The 26,321-nt window shown below is 36.4% G+C and overlaps 1 protein-coding gene across 1 annotated transcript in view; it reads left to right on the forward strand.

The window, feature by feature from the left end:
* Positions 1 to 2,820: 2,820 nt before the first annotated feature.
* The window catches only part of LOC133327224 (probable serine/threonine-protein kinase DDB_G0282963), a 39,460-nt gene continuing 15,959 nt past the window's right edge, over positions 2,821 to 26,321 (forward strand). Inside the window, exons 1-5 of the mRNA XM_061535786.1 lie at positions 2,821 to 5,023; positions 18,500 to 18,777; positions 19,053 to 19,808; positions 24,251 to 24,669; positions 24,760 to 24,989. Of these exons, the coding sequence (XP_061391770.1) occupies positions 2,821 to 5,023; positions 18,500 to 18,777; positions 19,053 to 19,808; positions 24,251 to 24,669; positions 24,760 to 24,989 (3,886 nt within the window). The remainder of the gene's footprint in view (positions 5,024 to 18,499; positions 18,778 to 19,052; positions 19,809 to 24,250; positions 24,670 to 24,759; positions 24,990 to 26,321) is intronic.

The raw sequence follows: 26,321 nt of genomic DNA on the forward strand, positions 1-26,321 counted from the left end.
TGCGACGGATATTGCCGCCGCTAATACTGATGTCACACTCTGTTACTCTAATGACATAATTTATAGTAAATGTCAAAATTTATGTCTTTTGTCGCCTATACGGCAAATGTTAACTCCCCTACTCCCATCCCCCCTTTTTCATTTTCGCCAGAAACAAATGGAACGCAATGAACATCATTTCTGTGGGCGTAAAAAGTTGGCAGAGTGATATAGAAACGATTGTGTCGACCAGAGATGAGTAATGCAAAATGTTACCATCATTATATGTTTAATGGAAGCATAACGAAAGATCTATATCGCCAACATTCAGGGACAATGATAAATTTGTATTCTGGCAAAAGAGAAAGCAAAGGAACGCACGAATAGTGTGACAGAGTGACCACCAGAACAAATGTAAAGATAATATCTCTCTCTTTTTGCCAGTTTAATGATGGTGAAAGTCATTGTGGATGGGAAGTTAATTTTAAAAATCTTAAAAAAATAAATATTTTAAAAATGAAAAAAAATTCGATTTGAAAGTCTAATATATTGAACATCTAAACCTCAATATAATGCAAATAGAAGCATTTTCTAATAGTTATACAACGAAAATGAATTTGACAAAGCCTACAATTTGGTTAGGGTCTATTTTGGAGAAGAAGACTAGACAAACTGTTTATGTCTTCTGCTGATCAGCGATGGACATTTGCAGAGGATGTGCTCAATTGTTTCCAGCTCTTCTTCGTCCTCACATAGACGACAGTAATCCTCTCCACTGGAGTCCCACATAGAAGTGAGAGATCTAATTTTGCAGTGACCAGTTATAATCCCCACAACGATTTTGATCTCCCTCTTACTGTGTTCCAGCAGGGAAGACGTTCTTTTACGAGAGAATTCAGGCCAGATAGATTTAGAGATTCTGCAAGCAGGTTTCCTTAGCCGACTACCTCGCAACGGTCCCGTAATGTCGGCATTAAGTACTTTTACTATCTCGGCCGCTTTCGTGATTGCGAGAATCTCTGCTTGAAAAACGCTACAGTCATTGTTGAGTTTATATGAGTTCTGTATATATATATATATATATATATATATATATCTTGGACCCGTCTGTGAAGATTGACAGACCTGGCAGAGGTAGGGAGCCACTAGTCCAGGATTCCCTACTAGGAAATTCAACTTTAATGCCATTGAAGTCCCTATTGGGGGGAATATAATCACTGATATGACTATCCCTCCTAAAGAGATCATAACCTGGCGTTATGTTTAGGATGCTGGCATGACCATAGTTCAGCGATTTCAAGGCTTCTGTTTCCCGGAATCTCAGGGTACACCTGGCCGCCTGGAATTTGATCAGAATATCCAATGGTTGGAGATTCAAGATTGCGTTCAAGGCTGCCTGTAGTGTACTTCTTAATGCTCCGGTGATCACAATGAAAGCCGATCGCTGTACTAAGCTCAGTTTTGTCAGCAGCATCTTTTTGTTCACCCCCTGCCACCAGACAAGACAACCATAAGTAAGTATGGGTAAGACGATCGTCGTATACAGCCAGTGTATAATTCCAGGTCTCAATCCCCAACTCTTGCCTATGGAATTCTTGCATGAATAGAGTGCCAGCAATCCCTTCTTGGAGCGTTCCTCAACATTCCTATTCCACAGTAACTTGCGGTCTAGGATAGTGACAAGATATTTAGCTTCATCAGAAAGGGTTAAAGTCACTCCTCCAAGTGATGGCAGACGGAAACTAGGAATTTTATGATTCCTAGTGAAGAGCACCAATTCGATTTTAGTTTACACTAAGACCTTTGATGCAAGCCCAATTAGACAAGGTTGAAAGGGCCTCCTCCAGGATGTCTGATATTGTCGTTATAAACTTACCCCCAACCAGCAAGACTACATCATCGGCATAGGCTACCGCCTTTATCCTGAGATGATTCAATTTCATAAGTATCTCATTTATCACCAGAACCCACAAAAGGGGGGAAAGTACTCCTCCCTGAGGTGTGCCTCTGTTGACAGATTTCCTCACGGAACTCTCTCCTAAGGATGAGTGGATAATTCTGCTTTCCAGCATTCTATCAATCCATTGTGGGGATACATATGCCTACGAGAGCAGAATGGATAGCTTCACATTGTTGAAAGCTTCTTCGATATCGAGGAATGCTGCCAACGTGTAGCCAGAGGACTCGACGTTCTTCTCGATGCATCCAACCACCTCATGTAGAGCTGTATCCACTGATCTTCCTTTGATGTAGGCATGCTGGGAGAAATGGAACAGGACGAAATTAATTAATTGAAATGTTTGAAACTAAATATTCACATTCTCTTATATAGGACTTAAATATTACAACAAACGAAATTTAAATATTACAACAAAAACCTGTAGAAAAGGACCAAAGTCGAACTGGTTTTTCTACGAAAATACTTACTCTAGAATTTTTTTCAAATTTAAATACAAAATATTTAATATATTAATTATTAAATATGAATTTAGTCCCCTTACAATTTTATTCCCATAATACAAACCTCCCACACGAACATTAATTGCTAACAAAAATGTTAATGAAAAATATTTTCACATTCTTTGTGGCTTCAGTCAATATAATCGATGATAGCCCTAGGCATATCTCCACAACTATGCAAAGCATTTGAGGCCTTTAATTTTAATTAAAAAACATTGTAACCAAACAAAAAAATAAACGATTTACCAACATTGTCAGCAATTAAATTAAATTTATAACACTCTTTTTTTAAACTCTCCACCACCACCGCAATTGCTAATTTTACTCATCATCTTTTTCCCCCTCGTTTTTTATTGTTATTGCAGTTAATTGACAACAATAATGGTCAGCACAACATTGACAACAATTGCTGCTGCTCCGGGACAAACAACAAGTGGCATTAACAATTTGCATTCAACAACAGCAACAGCAACCTCCGGTGGTGCATCACCCGAAAGACGTTATCACAACAATACAAATAACGCTGCCAGCAGTGAGGCCACAAATCGTTCGATATATTATCAGACTAATAGTAGAGCAACGACGTCCGGCAATACCAATACAACAACAAACTCCTCGCCCAACAACAAAGCCAACTTACGTTCATATTATTACAGCAGCAACAGTAATCGCCTAAATGTCAATAATGATGGTGGCTATAGCAAATTGAATGGCAACGATAGCGACAGTGCAACGGAACAATCCCACAACCACAACCTAGCATTCTATCAGAGAGAACAACAACAACAGCAGCATCATCAGAAATATTTGTCGAACGGTAAGGTGAATGGTGAAACCACAAAAGCCGAAACAGCCAATACCAACACCAACACAACCACAACATTAGACTTGTCACAAGCTTTGGTTAGCTCCTCACCACCGATAAGTGATCAAATTTCACTGCTCTTCCCCAAGTGTAGACCAAAGTCATCGTCGTCATCGGCGGCGGTTAGTCAGCACCAGTCCCCGGGCTCATCGCTGGAACAGTCGACAATAGATGCTAATTCGAATTGCAACAAAGACGATCAATTGAATAATTCATCATCGACGGCAGGTTCGAAAGGCCAGAATCGCTATACCACCAACAACAAAGTTGGCTACAACAACGGCAACAACAAAACTGAAGCGAGTGACAACAACAAAGAGAAGTCTACGAACAGTCATTATTATCGCAGTGTGAATATCATTACCCAGTCACCACCACCGCATAGTGCTTCGTCGTTATCGTCCGAATCTTTGTCATCGGTGACACCAAGAATCTCCACAAATCCATTTCTCTGCAATCAATTGTTGACACCCGAAGAGGTGGACGAGCCACATCGTGATCTCAGCGAGGACGGGAACAAATCACGCCGCGATAATACCCACAACGAAGACGACGAGTTACCCGTGCCTATTACCGCACCATTTTACTATCACACCAACACAAGTCCCAAGACCAAAACTCCACGGGAGAAGACTCAACGCCAGCATAACGACACAGAGATACGCGAAATGCCACGAAAACGCTCACAATATGAGCGGTATCATCACATGAATGGTCAAAATTATCCCAATGAGAAGCCGTATAATCATGGGATGTCCACAGCGGATTCTAACCCGCAAAATGCACAACAAAATGGCCATCCAAATCAAAATCCATTTGTAAAGGACAACTACTGGGAGAATTCAAGACAAACAACTACAACAACGGCGACTAATAGTAACACCACACCCACAAGTACGGTATTAAATTCACCCGAATATGGCGGGGGCGGCAATGGCCTACCGGAAATGGAACATTCCCAACGTTCCCAACATCGTCGTTCCATGTATCAACAAGACCAGTCGGGACAAGGGCAGGGTCAGACCACGCAACAGCAACAACAACATTCAAACCAAACTCAATCCTCAGCCTACATGAACGCCAGACAACACATACGTCTGGGACGTAGCCCCAACAGCGAGTCGACATATTCGGAAACGACACAAAAACGCAACAGCTACAATTCGGCACAAAATCAGAATTCTCTCGGACATCAAAATGCCGGTCAGAAGTCGTATGCAAATTCTGAAACTGGTGGCCTCAAAACACTTGCCCAACATTACTTGTATGGCAGCAAAACATCACTGCAGGATCATGATTCCTCACACCGGGAATGGCCGGAGAAACGTGAATCACATGAACGTTCTACGGTGTTGATGCGTGAACGGGAACGAGAACAGCGTGAACAACGTAGCAAAACTGAACGTTATATAAATGCCGCTTTGGTCCGTGAATCGGTGGGTGAACCAAATTCTCCAGCAACGCTCGAGTTACGCGAACGTCGTGAACGTGATCGTCAATCGTATCCTCAGTCGCAGTCACAAATGCAAAAATATCAGCAGCAACAACAACAAAAATCTTCACATCAATATAGCCATCAACAGAGGTCGTCTCAGCAACAACAGCAGCAACAGCATGTTCAACAGCAACATAATCAATCACATCGTCAATCAATGATCGATGATCGTTTGTCCAGTACCAATGAAGTGATATTCGATGATATAACCGAAAGTTGGCAGAGTAAGTGAAAAGTTTTTGTTGGTTTTTATGTACAAGCGGGGATGGGGAACTTTAACTTAAAATGTGTACTTCTTATATAAAAAAAACTTAAGTCGTGACCAAGTCGATGCCAAAATACAGACATTCGGGGGACAGTGGAGTGGTTTTTTATGGAATCTGTGGCAAATACCACCATTTTGATTAGTTTGTACTTAGAAGTACTTTTACAACTAGAAGTAGGGATTATATCACGACTAAGCGTTTTATGCAAGGAATTACCTTTATAAACCACAACTTCCAAATTATTATGAAGTCGGTTAAAATTGTTCTGGAAAGTGTGACCAAAACTCTAAAGGAAGCAAAAACGAAAGGATCATTTTACAGGGGGGTATTGCAATAAGTGAACCTCACTTTTGATGGTAACTTTTCCTAGAGTTTCCACCATAGTGTGTTAAAATTTATTTGCAATGAGTTTTCTTACCCCGCGAGGAATTATATTACAATTACCTGTGGTAGGAAATACAGAAAATCGGGGACGATGCTTAAAGATGGATCGATATAGCCCATTATCTAACCTAAAATTTTAGTTTTGTGTCACGAAAATAGGAAAGTGTGACCAGCTGGACCGATGTACCACAATTTTCAACCTGATAATTTAGTTTTGTATATCAATACCCTCCGAATGTAGTATTATTATAACAGATGAACGGAAAATGCTAAATTCATACATTGTAGAGTATAAACAAACAAATTCCGCCATAAATCTATTCAATATTTTAATACAAATAATTCAAAACGATGTTATGTTCGGCCCAGCCAAACTTTTTATACCTTCTATCATGAGGATGACATTAAAACTGTGTAAAGTTAATGGGAGCTCCTTAGAATAAATTCATTTTATCTTAGGTCCTTGATTACACTGAAAAAGATGCTATATCAAAACGTGGATCAATATTGATCATTTTGAGTAATGAAATTATTTTTAGTACAGGGATGTGGAGGTACCGTTATATGGAGGCTACAATCAAACTCGGTTCAATATCAATCAATATACCCTTCACCGCACTGTGGTACAGGTTATTATGCAGAATGCGAAGAATGATTAAATACGCTCTTTCTCACGGCGAGAATTCGAATGTTTTTCAATTTATCGCGAATGATAAAGTTACAATGATTGAACAAGCATTTGCATTCTCTCGCGAATGTTCGCATTGTACGATAAATTCACGAACGATAAAATTTCGCTGCAAGCGTTGTCGATTCGTTCTTTCGCGAGCATTTGTTGCTGAAGAACATTCTTTTGAAAAACTCAAAAAAGAAATATTCGCGAATGATCGAATGAATGATTCATTCGCGAGCGAATTTTTGCACACCCTGGTTTAACGTCTTTGAGCATATGTTTGTAACAGGAAAAAGGAATCGAGATAGACCCATGGTTCCTTTTGAGAATATGCATTGAATCTCTTTCTGAGTCGATACGCATGTCCGTCCGTCCATGTATTTTTGTGAATAAAGTACATGTCGCATTTATGATCCGATTTGGACTAAATGTGGCACAGTTCACTTATTTGGCCCAAGGACGAACTCTATTGAAAAAGTACAGGTCGCATTTATGATCCGATTTGGACTAAATGTGGCACAGTTCACTTATTTGGCCCATGGACGAACCCTTTTGAAATTGGAGAAAATCGGTTCAGATTAAGATATAGCTCCCATATATAGTTTCGTCCGATTTTATGTGAATGATGCACCAAACTCCCAATATGTGTCCGATTGCGACAAAAGTTTACACAGAGTACTAAATTAAGTCCAGACTGATGTCTGCGAAGTTTTGTTAAAATCGGTTCAGATTTAGATATAGCTACCATATATAGTTTCAGTCCGCTATACCTTAATGTGGATACGTATCGATTATTTTTGTAGAGATGGTGGGTATTTGGTGCTACGATATATGCCATCTGTAATTCATTAGAGGAGGATCGAGCTTGACTATTATGTCTGATGTCCAGTCTGCTTGATTTTTATGCCAACTTACCTAAATTTGGAAATTTCTTTTCAGCTATTTTTAAGCCTTGATATAGGGGAAATTTATTTATTCTGGATTGGGTTGTACACTGCCCTTTGATTTGGATAAACTACAAAGCTCAGCTATATTTTCCAATGTTGTTATTAATGCGTCCTCTTATAAAACACCGGATTCCACTCCCCAATTCACCTTAAAAGACAGCTCGATGATAATTGTGGATGTTCAGAAGTCAGTGGTAGTTATTATAACTGTGGGAAGATTATGAAATATTCTTAAATATCGCCATGACCTTTCTTTTCAAAATCCTAGGACATTTTCACAGCTCTTTATTTTGATAGTCAAATCCAGAAACCAAATTTTAGAAATTTACCACCTTATATTCCAACGATATTGAAGCATTTCAAACTAAATCAGTGGTACTGTATTTAATAAATGTTCTTTTAACATTTCCGTATGTCTGTATATCGAAATGCAGCAATTCTTACCGACATTACATACTCATATGCAGCAATTGTTCATTTCAACATTTTTTTCCATTTCTTCTGCTTGCCAAATTCTTCAAGTGAAATTTCTTACAAACCAAAAACATGTGACTTTAAATCTTTCATCCATTTTATACGTATCCTTGACCTTCATCCAGATATGTATCTATGTTTGGCCGTTGTCTACATGTAACATACTTTCATACATGACAATCCATTTTTGAAAATGCCAATATCCATATAATTCACATTATCACTATCGCCATCATCATCGTCATCTGTCTCTCTTCTTGCTTTGTGTCACTATCATATCTTTGCAATATTTCTTGAGACCGCAATCAGGACATGTTGCCACTGCAGCGAACAACAATCCTTTTTGTGCATGGCCAACACGTTTTCATTAAAAAGATATACGAATTGTGTGTATGTGTGTATAAATCCATGACGGTCACTGCGGGCACGTTTCGTACATTGTTTGCGACTTTAAATCTAAAGCCAAAAATCTGCGGGATATTCAAGGTGTTTGTCTGAGATAAACCTCTGGCATTGAATGTCATCATTTTCGTTTTTGTGTTTTGAATTGACAGCAAGCTACACATGCTGTGAATTGAACTAATGAACTAAAAGAGGGAGCGACAATATCGACGACATTAGAGAAATAATAATAAAGTAAGCTGGAATTGTATTATATATATATATATATATAAACAACTTAGCAAAGGATATTGTCGGGTAGAACTTAAAATGTGATATCATACAAACGTATCCCTTTATTAGAACATTCTTCAGAATCAAAACTCATCTTGGGACAAAAATGGGTTATTGAAGAATCATAACAAATGTCTTTGGGAAAAGTTTAGGATTTTGTATTTCAGAAATTTAAATTTATACGTATACGTTTTGGTATAGCCCCCATATAACGATAACAGCCAATATTCGGTATTTTGAGTCTATTGGGATCGTTTATCAACCTCATTGGCTGTCCCTTTGCATTTGGCGTTCTCATTGTGTAGAAAATCTTTCCCTAAAATTTGTTAATATTGGTCCAAGTTTCCGGTTAGCTCCCATATAAGGTTACTCCGAATTATTCGGTACATGCAGTGTTTGGGTACGTTTTAATAATAAAATGTGTGTTTAAATTGAATTTTCAGTTTCTCGTGGGGGTTTAAATCATTGACAATGACAAAATTAATAATAATATCCACACAATGGTTGAGGTAATAAAAATGCCGTCTACTACACACTGACAGCACGATTACCTAAATTGTAGATACTTCTGTTGGAAAATCCGACTAGAATCCTCAAACTATGGAAAATCGGGCGGTGCCATTAGAGGGATTTTGTAGTAAGGGACAAAATGGAGTTCTGTGTTTTCATTATATTTGTGCAGGGCAGTTACATCGAAATTGCTCACATACTTATGCTCTTCGATTACGAAGGTATGTCAGTGCTTTCGCTAATTTAAACTGATTAAAGTCGGTGGACGTTTGGAATAATCTTGCCACTTTTAAATGACCCCAGAGTTACAACGATACATCTGAGCCTTGATTTGGCGGTAGTTAATTTATCCTGGAGTGGAAGTAATTTGATTTTTCGGTTTCTCATTGGGTTTTAAAATTGTCAACGTTATCTTATAACTCCTATATAATGGCACCGACCCATTTTCGGTAGGAAGGCTTTAACCGCATTTTCCCTGCGATCTGACTGTAATTTGGTACATTTGGAATGTAATTTGTTACATACCTATATACTGGAAAAGATCAATAAAGGTCCATGATATGAAGTAGCCCCAATATAAAGGCAGCGCCCCTTATTAGTAATACATTGTCTATATTATACATATTGTCTATATTATCCAAGTTGTGATATAGCCCCGAAATTAAGGTCCCGCTCAATTTTCGGGAGTTTATATGTTTTATAGGTATTTTTCCATCGATATAGGCTCCTGCGTTGACATAGCCGAGGCAATTTCCTTTTTAGATAATTTTCTACATCAATCGATGTTTCGACATTGCCGCCCCATTTTCGGTATTATTCGCTTCATAGCGGATTTCATTAATCAATATAGGTTAATGTTTTAAAATAGCCCCTATAAAAATGTCCCGTTTAATTCGCCATTTAATTGCAACTCCATTTTGCAACTCCAACCCCAGTTTTCCTACTTGAGAACTAGAGCAATCTACTACCACATAATGCAACCAGTAAGGAAAGTAGTAAAGTCGGACTCGGCCGACTATATGATACCCTTCACCACTCTGGGTATATTCTGCATATGTATCCTTTGCCTTTTTGAAGGAATGTTGACATGAAATTGAACGAACTTATATATGTGATTTTTATAACTTTCGGGAACCTATGCTAAATTTTATTTCATTTGGGCAAGTTTAGAGTCGTTTACGCACAGTGGGACAGATTTGTGTAAATCGATTTAAAGCAAACTTGACACACGCTATTCGGTATGCTACACTGTTTAAAATTTAATCTCAATAAATAAGTCCAAATTATATATGGAAGCTACGAGATGTCTATATCTGAACCGATTTAATTTATATTAATTTCAGTACGTTGTGTCAATCGGCCTAGCTGTGGATCTTTAGTGCACAATTTACATAATCGGACGAAAATATATATGGGAGGTGTCATCATTTTAGCCTTAATTCAATACGCTATGCCAAAATTTGTGCAATTCGAATGATTTTCAGAGACTTTGGTGCACCATTTATCTAAAATCGGACGAAAATATATATGGGAGCTATATCTACATTTGAACCGATTTTCACGAAACTTAGCACACGTCATTCTAGACCTAATTCAATAGGCTATACCAAATTTCGTGCAAATCGAAAGATATATAGAGTCTTTGGTGCACCATTTACCTAAAATCGGGCGAAACTATATATGAGAGCTATATCTAAATCTGAACCGATTGTCACGAAACTTAGCACACGTCATTCTAGACGTAATTCAATACGCTGTGCCAAATTTGGTACAAATCGAAAGATATATAGGTACTTTGGTGCCTATATCGGACGAAAATATATATGGGAGCTATATCTAAATCTGAACCGATTTTCCCAATTTCAATAGGGATCGTCCTTGGGCCAAATTTCATCCAATTCGGATCATAAATGCGACTTGTACTTTGTTTACAATTTAACATGGACAGACGGACGGACATGCATAAATCGACTCAGAAAGTGATTCTATGCATATTCTCAAAAGGAACTATGGGTCTCTAATAATACCACAGTGTGGTGAAGGGTATAATAACGTTGTCCCCATATAAAGGTACTGACAAATTTTAGGAAATAGAACGAACACCAAGGAGAAAATGGAGGATATAAAAGTACTGCAGTTTAATATTCTGATTCCTACAGACAATTTTGCATACAGATCCATGTTTTGACATAGACTCCCCTACCCATTTCCAAAGATTTAAATGAATTTTCCAACGATTTTTAAAATTTGGCAATCCGGTTTGGTGAAGCTTAAGCAACATAACTGCAAAATAAATTTTAAAAAGATTAAGGTCTTGATGTAGCCCTCATATAAATTCGAAATTTTTAAGGCTTTAAACGCATTTCCCCTCTGAAATTCCGGGTTAATAGTGAATGAAAATAAAAACTTTTTTTCCGAAAAAATTTCAATATGGGTAAAATAACTCCGCCACATAAACACCCCGTTTTAATTTCAGTAAATTAAAGTTTCAAGCCCTGTTCCAGATTTTCATTTCTCAAAGGATAAACAACTTTAATCAGTAGACAAGTAACAAAGATCGATATAAGGAAGGCACTAAACAAGGTGGTGTGCATTAAAAACTTGGACCAACATAACGGTGTTTTTACTTCTTCTAAATAATGTCCATGCTTGTTTGTCATTGTTTGTCACATTACCATATATATTTAAGGATTTCAGGTATTTGTTTCATCCTATAGAATCTTTGGTATGTTCTAGCAGAATTTTTAATTTTGTAATTTTACTTTATTTTCAATTTAATGACAACGATTTCCAATTAGATGAGATTTTCTCTATGGTTTTCTCCTACTTTACCTTGCAGAATATTTTATTTCTCAATATTGAGACATTATCAAAAAACAATTTAAATAAAATATCTACTGCAACATTTTGTTTTCCCAAAAGACCATAACGACACTGTAATTCATCATCCCCCACACACTACCAAAGAATGTAACTACTAATGGCCAATCTGTCTGTCAATTTCATATGCTGCTGCAACAATTATCTCAATTCCCCCCATTGGGGTGGTAATAATGTTGGCAAATATATTTTGGTCACCCCATGTCAAGGACATAGAAACAGTCGGTGACAAAAATATACACACGTAATTAGGAAAATAGATCTACTTTCATTATTTAGTCCAGAGTGGTGGGGTGAAAAATTCTCTTCGTGGGGCAGAATATGTCTCTGGACATGTTAAACCATAATGCTTAATTTAATAACGATTTTGGAAAAAGTCATTACTTGCAGATTATTTATATTGAACAGCTCTGATTTTGATCAAGTCCATAAGAAATTGAAGTCGAATAATGTATGTTTTTATCTCAAATAGAAATTCGTTTTAGCTTTAAATTAAGTTTTTGTGTTGTATCAGAACAATTTTTCAAAAACATAAATTAAAAGAAGGGTTTGGTCTTCAAATTCTGTACAACATTTTTGATTTTTAATCAGGACTTCCAAAGCTCAAAATTCACGCTAGCAGTTCCTGTATTACCATCTCAAATATACACTATTAAGGCCACATTAAATTTGTTTATTTAATTGAAAAAAATTAAATCCTACGCTCTTCAAAACCTTGGACAGACAAAAGCCAATGTACCAACTGAGAGTAATCTACGGATGCAAAAAATATATCGAACAAAGCCCAAAGGGAGGTCATCTATACAGATGGCTGGCTGTCTGGTTAATTGAATGAAATTAATTGAAAAATCATTGGACAATATGTTGTTCAGTCGCTCGTTGGTTTATTCGTTTGTTTAATGGTGTATGTGGTATGTGTGTGTGTTTGTCTATATCAGATGTGTAAGCCCCCAAAAGGGAACATAGGAAACTAACTGATTTTCCTTGGGTAAGAACAAAAGCTGGCAATGCCAAACGACAATGACAACATGTTGTTAAATGTTCTTCTATATAAAATGTCTACATGCAGCATATGGGCTTGTAGTGTAGCTGTAGCATCCACACCCCTTCTCGCCACGTTTATCTGTTTATAATAGGTACAAATGAAATACCTATAATATTAAATAGTATGTTTGTGTAAATATACGTGGGTTGGGTAAAAATTTTTCATGAAATTTCCATTAAGTTCGGTCAAGCCGAAAGTTGTATGCCATGTACCATGAGGTGGCTATTTAAAATATCTGCAATTGTCATGGGCGTTTATATATTGCGATAAGATGAATGAATACAGTTTAAAATGGCGCTCATAATCCCCAAAATATCGAATAATGGGAAACCGTTACCTGAGGGCAATACTAAAAATTGAGCCAATATTGATTATTTTTGGTAGAAATGTTTTCAAAGTACTAAATTTTAACCCCAAAAATACCATTAAAATAGACTGATATTGATAATTTTCGTTAGAAAATATGTTTCGCAATGAGAAATCAAAATATAAATCCGCAAAATACCCAATATTTAATGGTACCGTTATATATAGTAGTTATTCCTAAACGTGGACCGATATACCCGATTTGCATTACAAAACATCTTAGGACTTTAGCAAAGCGTGTGTATTTTATAAAATCAGTTTTTTTTCATAAAAAGCGAGTTTCGCCAAAGAATTGTATTTTACATTGTTTTGAAAATCAGCTAGAAAATTGCGATATAAACCCCAAAACCGATTATATCCGTTTATGATTGTGTCGTAAATCTCCCAACATAAAAATTTCCCCCGATTTCCAACCGAAACGATCTACTTTTAAGTGCATCCCACATATAAAGGTGTAGGCCTCATATAACTTTATAACAATTAATAATTTTAGAAAGGCCAACAAACCGAAATCTTACATAGAAACACGTAAAAAAGTGTCAATCGGTGTTTCCGACAGATATTTCTATATCTATGGTTTGCGAAGGTCTTCGGAATTACACAAAGGTTATTCCCTTTATATATGGTATGGTTTTATCTAAGAGATTACTATTTGTGGGAGAGGTATAAAAAAGAAGTGGACTAATGGGTACCATCTTAGGACTTCTCAAGCCTTGCTAAAGATAATAAGTTGTACATTTTTTTTCAAATCGGTAGTTAGTCCGCTCACATTCAGAGATGGCCTGTCAGAAACAGTGACGTAAATTACATACATTTCCGACGTATAATACATATGTCAGAAACGTCGGAAACCTACCCAAATCCATTAGGTTTTTGACAAAATAGCTATTTCCATTAATCAATTTGGAAATTACGCATGCTTTACTCAAATTAATATAAAATTTCAAAATTTTCTTCTCAAAAAAATTTAGAAATGTTTATCAGTTCTACTAAGGAATAGTCAGATATATGTAAAAACAATATGCATTCTTGAAAATACATGTATATGCTGATAATATTGAAATAAATGACGTTTACTACATTTATTACATTTTATACAGGTTTTCGTTTTCGACGTTTACACCTTTTTGACAGTCGAAAACCTAAAAATTTGTCACACGGACCATCCCTGCTCACATTATATTAAAAATTTAATTTGTAGCACAATTTTGACCATTTTGTGAGGGAGATACCAGAAGGAGTGGGCCGATGCTCCTCATCTTCGAACTGAAACTTAGTTTGGAAGAAATATTAAGATCTGCAAAGTTTGGATAAAATCGGTTACTCCCTTCTAGAGTTATCAGATTTATTCCAAAAACATTAGATTTAAAAGCAATATTTTGATCAGGCACATTTCTCCGTATCAAAGTCTATTTACCCTCATTAAAAAATCGGTATTTTGTGCGAATTTTTTTTTCTTTTTTGGGGATTTTGGGCAAAGCCTTTCGGATTTTAATCCGTAATTCGGACAACCGAAACAAAACGGGTGCCGAAGAACATTTGCTTCGAAGAATTTTCGTAAGACTTTACTCGTCTGATAAGACCCACACGGTCGATTGTTGTTTTCTTATGGTCGGTGATCGTATTTTTTCAAAATGTCCGTTAGGTTAGGTTAAGGATGTGCGGAGACCAGCCAGGAAGAGTTTTAGTATCTCCTTCCTGACAATTTTTTTTGGTTTTTGAGACAACTGTGAATGATGATGGGATCAGAGAAAATATCAGAATCTACCAAACATTCAATGTTTCCTGCTGCGAAACATTGCAGTGACGTGTTATGCTTCCAACAGTTAGTTTCATCTTTTGCTTACCGACATCTGCGTATAGAAATAACCATTTTTCGAAATAGATCTTACGACCTTAAACCCAACAAGATCACATAAAAAGAATCACATAAAAGTTATATACATATATATAGTCCCCAATTCTATGTCATTAACCCATAGTTCCTGGAGCCGTTTTATGAGCGATTGTCGAATAGTACACGTACCAACGAGGACAAATCCTTTTTATGTTGTTAATGTTTCCATCTGCCAATATGCCTTATGACGATCTTGTGTCTGAAGTCACTATAAACAACACAACACATGGTCATTTCCAATGGAAATACCAGTTTCATCCGTGTTCAGTTTTGGGAAGGGGAAAAATCTGTGGGCGCCCAATTCGGTTTTGCTAAAAGTGTTTGCCTTTTGTCAAAAACCCAGGCACAATCATCAATGTGTGTCATCATGGTACAAATACTTATGGTTTTCCATAATTCTCTGCGTTTTTGACGAATTGCTTCGTACAAACCGCCCACGACTTAAAGGTAGAATCGTACGACCTTGTTTTTTTATACCCTCAGCCTTATTGCTATGGCCTCATCGAAATGCTTCTTTGGACCAAATCCGTTTCAGGCAATTTGGAGCCGATTTATAAATGTCCGTTCATTTGTCTGCATACCGTAATATATCTTACAAATTAAGTTCATAGATGGTACCTCTCCCACAAAATGGTCAAGATTTTGCTAATAATTATTTCTATAATATTATGCGAACCAACTATCCGATTTGAACCAAACTTTGTACTAGCAATTATCTATACCAAGCCTAGATTAAGGTCAAAATTTTGAATTTATAAACTTAATATCAGGCTAAGGGAATGTCCGATTTGAACCAAACTTTGTACATCCTATTATCGTGAACAAGCCTAGATCATATTCGAAAATGGCTCCCGTCGGTCTATCCTTCTGATACCTCCCCCATTAAGGGTCAATATTTTATAAACGTGTATATTTAATTTGGAAGTATAAACGTAAAAAACCTATACTTTACATAAATCGAACAATAAAACCTTTGTGTAATTCCGAAGACCTTGGCAAGCCATATGTTGTCGGCTGCCATTTTCGATTCGATTCGATTCCCCATTATCAAACATCTTTATTTCCCTAACTTATCATATGTTACCCATATTGACTCATCTTTGTAATCTTAAATCTACATACGTATAATATGTATGTGTACATGCATATAAAAATGTAATATTCTGAATAAATTGTTAATAAATGTAAATGAATTTTCAATGTTATTTTGCATAAGGTAAGGAAGGTCATGTTAAACACAAATCGATTTCCACACACATTCTCCCATCTGGTTGAGCTATAAAGAACAAAAAACGCAATCAATTGATGGAAATTGAACCTTTCTGGCGTAGGAACTCAACCGGATCGTTATAACCCCCATTCATGCATTTACATGACCATGGTGATGATTATGACAATGATGATGAGGATGGTGGTGATGTTATATTGACCAGTTCATTCATGTTCGTAGGTTGTTTGATCGCATATTGTCGACATAAACGTATTTTTTACATAGTAGTTAAAAATACATTTTGTAAAACTAATTGTTTCCCCTGCCCCCACCCCTTTTTCATTAATTTTTATGTTTTTCCACTACCATTTAGATATTCATTCACATTTTTTCTTCTCTTTCTCTTTTTTCCCCATTCGTTCGTTCGTTCGTTTGTTTGTATATTGTCATTTTAGATTTACGTGTTACAACCGATTCATCATCCCAAATCAACCAGAATCGCAATTCATTATTAGCGGGTGAGGTGAAATCTCATCATCATGATGCGTCTAGCAACCAAATGGTGGCCACAACTACTGGCGGTGGCTCATCATCGTCCACACATTTATTGAACAGTGTTCCAAAGAAGACCCATTTGTTGATGACGACAGCCATGGATGGAAAAGACGACAAACATCAGTCACATTCACAAACAACATCACAGCCGCATCATATCCCGACATCTGTAGTTGTCAGCAACAACCAGAGCAGCGACCTAGAATTGTCGTCATCGTCCACCTCCTTTAAGGATCACAAGAAATATTCAGAGAAAAATCATGGAATTAGTGTAGAATCACGTCATGGCATTATTGGTAAGTTGTTGTACAAACACCATCTTCCATTGTGTGTGTATGTGTATACGTTTGTATGTATCGATTGTATTTAGAAATCCATTCTCCGATTCAAATTCCCATCCATTTAGAATTGTAGAAAATGTACAAATTGCATGTGTCCATTTGAGTGGAGTTTACCTTAAGATTTGTCATCCTGTCATTCATGCCGGAACATGTACCTCAATGAAAAGTATGCAAATATTTCACTTTTGCCTATTTCTTGTTTCTCCATAAAGGTGTCTAATACACCGTAAAGAGATGACACAAAAGTGTTTACTTTTAGATGTTTGCCACGAAAATGAGTGAAACTGAAATGAAGGAGAGTTAATACATAGTATGAATGCGGGCAAATTGATTGGGATAAATTAGGTCAGTATTGGTGCGTAGGTTAATTCAAATATATACTAAAAATTGTAAGACGATGAAACTGATGGAGATACAAATCTTCGCGCTAGAATGCCACGAAAAGTACTAGATTTTTTACGACGATCGGGCGGTAGAAAAACTTTTTTTGCATGTCTGCCATAAATTAAATTGAGTACATAGCTAGTTTTTAGAAAGTACTGAATGGCGAGGTTAACTATGGTAACACTAGTATGGGTCATTGGACAATTTAATTTGTCTATGATATATGAACCTTAAAATGGTTTAGTTCCAAAGGACGCAAAATGACTCCAATATGTGAGGGAACAGATTATTTTATGATTGCCTGGGGCGACTTTGCAGAAGCTTCAAAGAGATTTCGTTTTGATATCTAATTTTTTATGACTTTTAACCGACCGCAAATGGACTTGCATTCCTGAAACCAAGAGTGGGTGTCTACTTAGTGACAATTTCTAAAATGTATTGCAATAAGACGAATTAAAGAAAATTCGTCACAGGTCAAAGTCAAAGTTTTTTTTTTTTGCTGACGACCCTATTATACTTGACGAGTTAGCTTCATATCTTTATTTGAAGCTATTGTATGTATTTTTATACCCTTCACTACACTTTAGTACACACAGTTGAAAAACGCGCTCAAGAACCTCAAAATACCGAAAATTTGGGGATACCCTTATATGGGAGCTATGCCTAAACGTGAACCGATGTAGTCCATCTTCGAACTTGACCTGCCTGCAGACAAAAGACTCTATGCAAAATTTTGGCGATCTATCTCAAAAAATTCCGTTCTATCTGTGAAGGTTATGAAATATCCTGGCACACGCCATTTTCACCAGTTTAGTTTAATGCTCTTGTTCAAGAATTTCATCATGGCTTTACAGAGCCCGATTTTACTTTATGTTTAGTTATAAAAACTTCGCCTATACAATTTTTCCTGCTTTTTAATAAATATATTAAAACAAATCCCCAAGCACTTATTGTCACCAAAAGAATCTTAACCACACTTTGTATTAATTTCGTGTATTGATTGATTGTCAGCTACTTATTTACATTTCAAGTAAAAAATGAAAACTATATTTACATTTTTACTTATTCACTTTTTTGTTATTCTTCTTTACAGAATATGAAGGTTCCCCACGACGCATTGGTCAAATGGGCAACAATAATGGCAACGATGAAGACCACTATCATAATCAACAGCATCGGACAAACAGCAACAACAAAATGCAAGGGAATGCCACGAATAAAGCCAATCATCACAGGGACGCCATTTCCAATAGCAATAACACCACTACATCGGCAACAGTTGTAGCTGGTGCAGCAGCAGCATCAGCATCAGGCAATATGTCAAATAATTCACCAAAACAACATTATACAGCAAGACCAGGGTTTCCACAGGTAAGTTATGGTGTGACACTCAGACACACTCACCCCTTAAGAAAATCCCTTTTAAATGTAAGACAGATGCTCGTTGAGAGGATAGCTTAAAATAGAAAGCCACAAAAAAATAAAATCAATATTTCCTCTTTTTGTTGAATTCTTTGACGACACTGACATAAGATTAAAAATAAATATTATTTTCTTCTTATTCTCATTGTTCTCTTTTTTCTTGTGTCTTTTGTATTGCTGATCTCGGGTGCCATTGTCCTGTTCGGAAATATACAATCTTACAGCGTATCATATCTCCACAACGTGAGACAACACCACCGATTATGCTGCTAAATTACAATGGCAAAAGTCAACAACAACAGCAGCAGCAACAACAACACCATCACCAACAACAATTGAATTCACAACAGCAGTCTCCAACTAGGGACAACAATGCCGAAGATACCAGCAATGATGTATCGGAAATTGGCACAATCTCTGACCTGACAACGCCAGAGGCTATTATCCATCCAGCCGGGACAGGCATGCTTACTGGAAATGGCAACGGTGCTGCTATATGCGATAGTCGTGCCACCACAACACCATCGCCACCACTGCCTTCTAGCTCCCATCTGGATATGGAGACAACAGGCGCATCGATATCGGCATCAGCCACTGCAACAACAACAACAGCAGCAGCACCACCACCAACTGCCACAACATCAATGACGGTTAGTTCCAAATGCAGTACGCCATCAACGCCACCCAATACATTGGCAACAACAATGACATCGCTGAATAATATGGCCGCCTCAACATCGCCAAGTGGTGTCAATGTATCGACGGCAGCACCGACAACAACATCAACAACAACAGCCTCGTCCACATTGTTGCCATCAAATATTGTCAGCAGTAATCCCTTGACTATACCGACCAAGTCATCAACCTTTGATTACCTCTATGAGTTCTCAGAAACACGCAAGGTGCTCGAAGAGTTTTTCAAGTGTCCCTCCAGCGATGACAAGCCCATCATTGAGAATAGCAGTGACGTCGATAGCATTGTAAGTTTGTTGTTAGTCTTCTCCTTTCGTTGGAATTATTTATTCTTATTTAGTGTTTTTTTTTTTTGCGTTGCGACTTTCTTACTACAATAGAATATGTAATTACACAAGGACTATATTTGTAGGGGTGGGATGATGAAGAAGGAGAAGATATGTTGTTATAAGGACTCTACAGAGAAATGGATAAAATGTGTGTGTATGTAGCGGGTACATGAAAGAAAAGAAATTGAAAAATAATTATCAGAATCTTGCGATAGGCAATATTTTCTTGGATTTGTTAATAAAAGAGGTGTCATCTAAAGTAATCTTAATGATAAGAATTATACATGTCATGTTGAATCCTTTACTAGCCGACAGAGGACATGGAGTACTTGTTTATTAGGGCGCATACAGTTTTGTAGGTGCACCCTGCTTTAAACTTCAATACATTAAGCCATAATTTTTAATTTGAAAAAAATCAGCAATGAAAAAATACCGTTAAGTTCGCCATCTCCCTGAGTAACCAAAATCTAGTAATTATTATTATTAATATTATTATTATCATTATTATTTAGTAATTATTTAAGTTGACCTATAATAAAATGGCATAGCGATGAATTATAAACATTTCCGCTTATATGACATCTACCATCTTTTAAGCTGAAATTCTAAATTATTGCTATTTGACCCACCTTACCGCGTTTAGAGGCGCTCCTTAAATTAGTCTGTTAAAAGACCTGTAATCAGGCTAGACCATTTAATAGGGGTTATTTCCAATCGGAAAGGTCTCCGTTGATTATATGTTGAATTACGGAATGTCCATAATTAAGAACACTAGCCAGCGCCCGCAACTTCGTTTGCATTTTTTAGAAGTGTGGTATTTTTCATTCAAATAATACTATTTAAAAATGTTAGGATTTAATAATGTCAAGTTGCTATTGTTTGTACCTGGACATATTATAAGTGCGAAATTTCTCAAAATTGTCTAAATTTTTTTTGCAAAATAGTCAGGCTGAATCCCAGTTTTGTTGTTTTTATAAAAAAAACAACTATTTATTAGTGGGGAATGTATGGCATTGTTTGCCGAGGGGTAAGGCAAGAAGGTTCGGTTCACGCCACTGATCCTCATCAGTTCCCATAGTTTTTTTTATTGATATATTCTCCCCAGAAGCTTTTGCTTCTATACAAAAAACCTTTCATACCCAAATGTCTTTTGTAACAAAGAGAAGTACTTAGGTGACCAACGATATGAACTACATGAGAATTTCGCTGGTGCCTTACTTCGAGGTTAAGAAGGCATTTATAAACAATACCATAACTATCCCACTGTTGTGTGTTGGCGCTAATTGGTTCAATATTCTGCATACAAAATTCTAGGTTTACTCTTTCGCCCAATATCAATAATAATTGGTTTATAAATTTTAGTACACTTTTAGTACGATTTTCCAAAGATCCTTTGGTACTGCTATTCTACGTTCGATTAAGATAATACAATCTAAATTTCAGAGCTCTAGATCTATCAGTTCACTCAAAAACAGTTCTAAAATTTTTAGTTCTTTTCGGTACCATTTTTATACACATACCAATTTGCCCAGTTTTATCACACACATTCGAACATATGACCCATATACTGAATTTCAAGATTCTTCTTCTTCTTCTAGGCGTTGATTATTGGAAGTAGTCATTTTAGTACCCTTATGGTACGTTTTTCCAAAATCCCCGGCTTATCACACACCTATGTGCCAATCTGGCCCTCACATAAAATTTCAGGATTCTAGCTTCAGTCCTTTTGTCTGGGTGTTGATTGTCATTTTCAGTACCTGTTAGTACTTTTCATGACCTTATAGTACGAATTTCCGCAAATTCAGCATCTACGTACCAATAATGACCCACATTTCAAAATTCTAGCGTCAGTTTGGGGCTTCATCAAAAAACATTATTACAAGCTCTATCATGAATTGCAACATATTAACCGACAGTAGTGATTTTTAAAATCTGTACTGTATTCGGTTGGCGTGTTCAATTGGCAACGTTCCGGTAAGTTTCAAGCTACGTATTTCAGCTAGCTAGGAGAGGTAGAGTAGTAATAGAGATTTAGAGATCAACTGTGGAAGTGGGAATTCTCGAGGTCAAAAATTTTTTTGATTTTATTCAAATATATATATATCCCTACAAAATTTCAAGTGAAAATCTCAAGAACTCTTGAAGATATAGCCGATTTATTGTGTCAGCATCAAGTGACGGCTGAGGGCTTCTCACACTTTAAACGCTTTTTTCTCTTTTGCGAATGGCGGGCACGATAACTCAAAAACTAATAACCCAATCGATTCCAAATTTTTACACGTTTCTCTGTAAGTGTATAGCTATCGTATGAACAAGGAAAAGTCAATCGGTGAAGATCTTCCTTAGTTTTTAACTTGGTTTTTGGTCAAAAATCGGCGATTTTTCAAAAATATTTTTTCAAAGATCCGCCATTTTGTTAATTTTAGAGCGAAGTCAATAATCCTAGTTCATACGAGAGTTCCGAGATTCCGATGTTCCAGTGAGGAGTTATCATGCCCGCCATCAAAAATGAGGAATTTTCTTTAATAACAAAAAACAACAACAAGACAACAACAAAATTTTTTGTAAATTATTTTTCTTCTTTTTTAAATCTTCAAAAATATATGTGCAAAGTTACAAACCTTAAGAATCATTGGTATTGATTTACCAGCCCATTGAAAATCTTGAAAAATTAAAATCGAGAATGGGGGTTCCCTTAAGGGGAACCCCCATTCTCGGGGTCAAAATTTTTGTTGATATAATTCGAATCTACACTGATTAAAGAATGCCTCTACAAAAATTTCAAGTGAAAATCTCAAGAACTCTTGAAGATATAGCCGATTTATTGTGTCAGCATCAAAGGACGGCTGAAGGGCTTCTCAAACTTTAAACGCGTTTTTCTCTAAACATTTTTTTTTGCGAATGGCGGGCACGATAACTCAAAAACTAATAATCCAATCGGTTCCAAATTTTGCAACCTTTCTCTGGGAGTGTATAGCTCTCGTATAAACTAGGACAAAGCCAATCGGTGAAAATCTTCCTTATTTTTTTAATTTGGTTTTTGGTAAAAAAATCGGAGATTTTTCGAAAATATTTTTTCAAAGGTCCACCATTTTGTCAAATATAGAGCGAAGTCAATAATCCTAGTTCATACGAGCCAGACATGTACTCTTTCTAACACCGTTGGATTTTTCGGATTCCGATGTTCCAGTGGGGAGTTATCATACCCGCCATCAAAAATAAGGACTATACTTTAATTACAAAAAACAACAACAAAACAATAACAAAATTTTGTTGTAAATTATTTTTCTTCTCTTTTAAATCTTCAATTATATATGAGCAAAGTTACAAACCTTAACAAGCATAGGTATTGATTTACCAGCCCATTGAAAATCTTGAAAAATTAAAATCGAGAATGGGTGGGTTCCCTTAAGTGACCTATAACTATTGTGATATGTCTTGAGAGGTTTGGTCAATTAAGGCTACTCAGGAACGCTATCAGTTCGAGGATATATGATGATCTGCGTATTATGCAGTTTTAGTCTACTACTTCTGAAGTTTATTGAAGATAGTACTAGAGTAGGGCCGAAGTGTAAATTACTGTCATTTTCCTTTTTGCAGAGCGAACCTAAACAGTTTGAACGGCTTCAGAAACAACATTCAACACATTTGGGTACAGAGGATTATATCTTTGTGGTATCGACACATAATTATGTTTGAGAATATACATATAATCACCTTCTGACTCCATTTATTAATGTCTGTCTGTCCACTTATTATTATAAACAAAGTACAGGTCATATTTGGTCTCCAAATGAGATGAAATTTACTGTAGCTTATTTATTTGGTCCAAAGACCTATTGAAATAATTTAGAATCGTTTCATATATATATATATATATATATTCCCCCAATTTCATAATAGCTCCCCACAGTTGCCAAATTTGAACAGCGACACTCAATTGTGTATGCCTTTCAATTAATTTAATACAGTTGAAATCGGTCCTCTTTTACGTATAACTGATTTAAAGCAAATTGTGCACCACCACAGTGAAAAATTTATCGAAATGAAAAATTCTTCACCGTCTTCCATAATGAGCATAAGTAAATAATTTTTCCAAAATTAAAAAAAACAAATCTGTTTATTCTTATAAATCTGGCTTCAAAAAACCAATCGCCAAATAATATTTGAGCCCTATGATTGCTTTCTGAGAATATACATGTTTTTATCATGACCAATAATAATATTTTGTCATCTACCACAACAATTTCCTTTTTAATTTGTTGCTGCTGATGTGTTCTACATTTTTTGTTTTGTTTTGAATTATTTAACAATAACGGAAAACACTACTAACCATTGTTCCATTTTCCTTCCGTTTTTTTCTACATCTTCCTTTTGTTTTTATATTGCCATAAACACAGGATATACAATATGAATTCCATAGCAATCTGAATCGCGGTGACATTGAAGAGGATGAGGGTGATGGTGATATTGAGGGCGATGACGATGATGATGAAATCCAATTGGATGGTGACAATGATGAGGATATTGATAACGATGGTGATGATGATGTTGAAACGCCACAACACCATCAGCCGCCAACACATTTGGGACAACATCAAATGCACCAACAACAACAACAGCAACAACATTCTATGCAAACACAAAACAACCATCATGGCCTAAATCATCATCATTCCAGTTTTCGCAATCATTTGCAATCGCCAACCCAGTTCACTTATCGTCCCTATAACGAAGATGAAGATGACGACGACATGGATCTGGACAATGAGGCCAGACACAATGACATGCAACACCATTATGAACAGCAGCAGCATCAGCAACAACAGCATCACCAGCAACAACAGCATGAACAGCAAGAAAATCATCACAATTTCTCATTGTTAAACAATCGCCACACCAACAACAGCAACAGCAGCAACAATACTCGCCAGCACAATTCGAGGCGTCATTTTACCGGCAGCCCATTAATGCGCGACTTTGATTTCTTTTTGGACTCGGCCAGTCGCAGCAGTTGTGAACAAATCGATCAGCAAATCGACGGCATCAATCATAATCAAATGAACACCGGCAATCGACAAAATTATCGCTATTCACCGGAGACAACAGATTATGATTCGAATTGTGGTGATTTAGATAGTAAGTATGAAATGACATGACATGTATATTTGTTATATATTTTAAATGAGATGATATTAAAAAGAGTGGTTGCCTTTTAAGGTTGATTACAACAACAATAGCATTTATGTGACGTCAAAAAAGGCATGCAAAGATTATATTAATCAACAAATAGTTAGAACTATTTATATCCTCCACCATGCTCATTCGAAACACCTGAGACTATGATCTTGCAATTCCGAATTACACACATTGAGGTTAAAAGCATGGACCTATATGGAAGATTTTCTGAGAATATGTTTTTAACCTCCAAGAAAGCTGAATGATAAATACAGCCCCACTGGCGGGGATGTTCGGATATGGCCTCCCAAAAATGGGCTGTGGTTAAGAAATGATAACGGTTTTTATTTTTCCCAAAAACTCACAAACATCGATGTGTGATCTGGTGCGTTATCATGGCGCTAAATCCATAATTGGATTCTTTGCGTCTCAGACAAATTGCATCGCGCAAAAGGCACATAACTTCAATGGGTATTGCAAAACAATGAGCAAAATCTTTACATTTGACCAAACTTTACGAGTTATTTTGGGTTCCCATTGGGTAGCACATCTTCGCACCAAAAATGTTCAATATTATCAAACTTTTCAGGGTAGCCCAAAATTCAAATTGTACAAAATTTAGTACGGATTTTGCACACATAAGTACGAACATCCAAAACTACGTACATACCTAAATTCCACACTCCAACTGTAATCGTAAATCTCCAGCTCTATCGTTAAATTGTAGCAAGCTTAGTACCCATAAGTACACATTTCCAAGCCTACATACATACCCCAATCCTACACTCCAACCGTAGTCCTAACTCCAAATTCCAGAATTCTAGATCTATCGGTTCCTCCTATATTCAGATTGCAACAAATTTCGTACCTATATGTAAAAATTTCCAAAGCTATATCCATACCCCAATCCGACACTCCAATAGCGATCCTAACTCCAAATTTCAGGATTCCAGCTCTGTCGGTTCTCTCAAAATTTAAATTGTACCAAATTTGCATTTTCCGAAACTTCTTATATACCCCAATCCTGCACCCCAACCCTGATCCTAACTTAAACTTTCAGGATTCCAGCTTTATTGTTTCGCTCAAAATTCAAATTGTACCAAATTTAGTTAACATAAGTACTGAGAATTTTCAAAATTATATCCATACCTCAATCCTGCACTCCAACAGTAATCTTATTTCCAAATTTCAGTGTTCCAGCTCTATCGGTTCACCCAAACCCAAATTGTACCAATTGTACATAAATTGTACATAGATAAAAAAATTCCAAAACTACTTACATATTGTAATTCT

Source organism: Musca vetustissima, unplaced genomic scaffold, assembly GCF_032173495.1.
Source record: "Musca vetustissima isolate MV318-11 ecotype Yass unplaced genomic scaffold, APGP_CSIRO_Mvet_v1 utg34729, whole genome shotgun sequence".
NCBI lineage: Eukaryota > Metazoa > Arthropoda > Insecta > Diptera > Muscidae > Musca > Musca vetustissima.